We start from the raw sequence: 4,291 nt of genomic DNA on the forward strand, positions 1-4,291 counted from the left end.
CCCGCAGCGCGGCCTCGGCGTCCCCGGCCAGCAGGTGCACGCAGCCCGCGTTGAAGCACAGCCTGGCGGGCGGCGCCGGGACGCCCGAGAAGAGGCGCAGGGCGCGGGCCCAGTCCCCGCGCTCCACGGCCTGCGCGCCCAGGTGCCACGCGCGCACCAGGTCCCCCAGCGAGGCCATGGCGGCGCCCGCGGCGGAAGGCGGCGCTCGAGGAGGGGCCGGGATCCCGCGGAGAGGCCCGGCCGGGTCCAGGCGGCAGGCAGAGGAGCGGGCGCGGCGCGCCGGGTGCGACCCCGCCGCCCCACGGCGCCCCCTGGCGGCCGGCGCGCGCCCCTTCCCGGTACGGCCACTCCCCCGCCCCGGGACCTCCCGACCACGCCTCCACCAGGCGCGGCCACGCCCCCATCAGCCCTCAGGTCCCGCCCCACCCAGCCCGAGACCTCCTGGCCACGCCCCCACCCGCCGAGGCCACGCCCGCTCCCTCTCCTCTGGCCACGCCCTCCACCCCTTCGGCCCCGCCCCGGCCGGACTTCCGCCGGGAGCTTGGTGCACCCGGCTTCTCCGCCCGGCGCGTGTTGGCCTCGGTGCGCCGGAGAAAGTGCTCCCGGCCGGCCGCTGCGGTCGGGCCAGGGTTCCGCGCCGGGCGTGGACGGTGTGGGGCGGCCCCGGCCCCGGCCCCGGCCCCGCAGGTGAGCGACTCCGGGCCGCGCGGGCCAGGTGGGCGGCCGGGCCGCCGAGGGCAGAGCGGGGCCGCGCCGGGGGCGCGTCCCGAGGTGGGGGCCGCGGCGGGAGTGAGCCGGGGCGGGGAAACTGAGGCCCGGGCGGGCCGGGAAGGCGCGTCCTCCCTCCGGGCCCCGCTCCGGAGGCGCCGGGCGCTGAGGCGCCCCCGCCGGCCTGTGCCGCGGGCCCCGGCGGGCGCGCCCCGGGGAGCCCCGTGTGAGCCGTCAGCCTGAACTCGGGACGCGGCCAGGCCGGGGGTCGCTCCGGCGGAGGCGCCGGGATTCGCGCCGTCGCCGGTCGCAGCGCACGGGCTTCGCGCGTGGCGGGGGCGCTCGCGGGCGGAGGCGGGCCCGGTTCCCGCGCGGCCCGGGGCGCCGGGGGGCTGCGGTGGCTCTCACGGCCCCGGCGCGTCACGCCGGCCCTCGGGGCCGCGGCTTCCCGGGGCTCCGCGCTGCTCGGATAAACGATGCTGCTTTCTCGCCTGCCGCGCCGTGGCTCTAAGGCCTTGAACGCGGCGATTGTCAGAATCTGGGGGTCTCGGTGCCCCCTCTTGCTGGGGAGGCTCATTCCCAGAGAGTCGTGGCCCATGTCCGTCGGGAAAGGAGGGGACGTTTCCCTGGGTTTTTTTTTTTTTTAGAACACCAAATACCGGCTCAGCACGGTGGCTCACACCTGTCGTCCCAGCGCGTTGGGAGGCTCGGCGGGCGGGTCACGAGGTCAGGAGGCTGAGACCAGCCTGGCCAACGTGCTGAAACCCCGTCTCTACTAAAAATGCAGAAATCAGCTGGGCATGGTGGCGGGCGCCTGTCATCCCAGATACTCGGGAGGCGGAGGCAGGAGAATCGTTTGAACCCAGGACGCGGAGGCTGTAGTGAGCCGAGATCGCGCCACTGTACTCCAGCCTGGGCGAAACCTGAAACTCCATCTCAAAAAATAAAACAAAACAAAACCCAAACACTAAATTGGAGTGGCAAACATGAGACCTCAGTGAAGTCATTAATTTATAGAGCTGCTGTCATCTGTTGAATCATCTCTAGTTTCTAGAAACACCATAATTTTAGTTCTCTCAGAAGTGACACGTAGGATTATAACCAATTTGTATGCCAGGATGAAAAAACCTGTTCCATTAGGGAGACAACTAACAACATGAAGAAACTAAGATCCAGGTTCTTCTTTCTTTTTGTTTATGAAGAGACCGGGTCTTGCTCTGTCCCCGACTCTGGAGTGCAGAGGCATGACTCCCACTCGTCACAGCCTTGAACTCTTGGGCTCAAGGGATCCTCTTGTCTCTGCCTCCCGAGTAGCTGGGAATACAAGTGTTCACCAGGACCGGCTAATTTTTAAAAATTTTTGGTAGAAACTAGGTCTTGCCACCTTGCCCAGCCTAGTCCTGAGCCCAAGCGATCCTCTCACCTGGACCTCCCAAAGTGCTGGGATTACAGGTGTGAACCACTGTACCCAAACAGGCTCTTCTTTAGAGACTCGTAGCCAGAAGATTGTTTAGGATTTAGTCCAAATTGTAGGAAAATAAAAAATACAATGGTCAGGGCTAGAATCCAGTAACAGGTATGCTGTAGTTTTTCTCTGAAACATAATTTCTCTCTGTCTACTTCCCCATTTCTACCAAAGATAAATCTTGGTAAGACCAATTTACTTGTAAAATAAATTTTATGACTACATTTGGCCTGATGATTTGCATGAAGTACAACTGGTGATTGGCCATATAGGCTCCTTTTTAAATTGGCTGGAACTTTGTCATAAGGAATTCCAGATTAGACTATTTTTTCCCCATGTCACACAGGTAACGTGCTGATGTCACAGAAGGTTTGAGGGCAACGTATGTTACACGTGAGCCAATCATCCTGCTTATGAACTACAAAAGCATCAGATTAGACCTTTAAAAGCCACTTGAGGGCTGGACGTGGTGGCTCATGCTGTAATCCCAGCACTTTGGGAGGCCAAGGCAGGAGGATTTATTGATCCCAGGAGTTTGAGACCAACCTGGACAATATAGTGAGACCCCTGTCTCCATAAAAAATTTAAAAATTACCTGGGCATAATGGTGCACACCTGTAGTCCCAGCTATCAGGAGGCTGAGGTGGGAGGATCACTTGAGCCCTGGAGATTGAGGCTGTACTTCAGCCTGGGTGACAGAGTGAGACCCTGTCTCTAAAGCAAACACTTCCCACGTCTAGGAGGCCAAGCCAAGGGCTGCCCATCACACAGTATTTATAATACCTCTATGAATTGGGGGTGAATGTCACTCCTCCAGGTCCCAAACTATCCTGGATCTGTCAGAAAGTGACATTCTTTTTTTTTTTTTTTTTTTGAGTCTTGCTCTGTTACCAGGCTGGAGTGCAATGCTACGATCTCAGCTCACTGCAATCTCCACCTCCTGGGTTCAAGCAATTCCGCTGCCTCAGGCTCCCAAGTAGCTGGGATTACAGGCGCTCACCACTATGCCTGGCTAATTTGTATTTTAGTCGAGATGGGATTTCACCAGGTTGGCCAGGATGGTCTTGAACTCCTGACCCTGTGATCCACCTGCCTCGGCCTCCCAAAGTGCTGGGATTGCAGGCGTGAGCCATCACACCTGGCTGAAAGTGACATTCTTTATTTACCTCGAGGCCAGGAACCTTGTAAGGGAACTATGTAAACAGGGCACCAGTCCAATCATTCCAGGGGGCTTTTTATTGGCTCTGTAAAGAGAACCGCAGTTCCTCAAAGCAGTATGGTCATATCTGAAAACACGTCATTCCAGTCAAAGTCTGCGTAGAACAACCAAGGGTCTCCTATTGTGTCCTGTTACAAAGAAAACAGACTCTTCTTTTTTTTTTTTCCAGCTCCGTCACCAGGCTGGAGTGCAGTGGCACGATCTCGGCTCACTGCAACCTCTGCCTCCTGGGTTCAAGCGATTCTCCTGCCTCAGCCTCCCGAGTAGCTGGGACTACAGGCGTGTGCCACCACACCCAGCTAATTTTTCTATTTTAGTAGAGACAGGGTTTCACCATGTTGGCCAGGGTGGTCTCAAACCCCTGACCTTGTGATCTGCCCGCCTGGGCCTTCCAAAGTTCTGGGATTATAGGCGTGAGCCACTGCGCCTGGCAGGAAAGCAGATTCTTATTGAACTTATGCAAAGAACTACATTGAAAATAAGAATATTCATGAATCGCTTCTAGATTTTTGAGAAATCGGGTAGAGAAAAAGACAAATGTTTCATTTTTGCTCACAAAAGTGTATGTCACACAATTGCTATAGCTATAAATAGCTCAAAAAGAAAAAGGTTTTTTCACTCTGGAAAACAAAATATTAAAAGAGTCAGCAAGGTTTCAGCAACAACAGAAAGTCATAAAACGTATTTCAGTCCTCTGTCAGTTCAGTTCCATGTAATTTGCTTTTTTTCTGTATGATGTTGGGTTAGCAATCCTCATGAATGCATCAGCTTTTTGATAAGAGTCCTGGAAGTTTTTATCTGGTCCATTGGTGTGAGCTCCCAAGTTATCAGAAGCCCATATACTTGTCAGTGTCCTTTCCATGAATTTCCTTGATGAAAATGCAAATTTTGTACTGTAG

The 4,291-nt window shown here is 56.4% G+C and overlaps 1 protein-coding gene and 1 pseudogene across 4 annotated transcripts in view; both read right to left on the bottom strand.

Moving 5' to 3' along the window:
- NOXA1 (NADPH oxidase activator 1) overlaps positions 1-255 on the bottom strand; it is a 10,673-nt gene extending 10,418 nt beyond the window's left edge. The window contains exon 1 of one of the 4 annotated variants that reach the window (XM_032261699.1): positions 3-255. In XM_032261699.1, coding sequence (XP_032117590.1) covers positions 3-178 — 176 coding nt within the window. In that variant the 5' untranslated portion in view covers positions 179-255. The remainder of the gene's footprint in view (positions 1-2) is intronic. The other 3 variants (XM_032261698.1, XM_032261701.1, XM_032261702.1) reach the window with 3 other exon arrangements.
- A 2,254-nt stretch (positions 256-2,509) lies between these two features.
- Positions 2,510-2,603, bottom strand: LOC116539241 (annotated as a pseudogene).
- Between the last annotated feature and the right edge of the window lie 1,688 nt (positions 2,604-4,291).

This window comes from Sapajus apella, unplaced genomic scaffold (assembly GCF_009761245.1).
Source record: "Sapajus apella isolate SASKATOON/1434 unplaced genomic scaffold, GSC_monkey_1.0 scaffold126, whole genome shotgun sequence".
NCBI classification, from domain to species: Eukaryota; Metazoa; Chordata; class Mammalia; order Primates; family Cebidae; genus Sapajus; species Sapajus apella.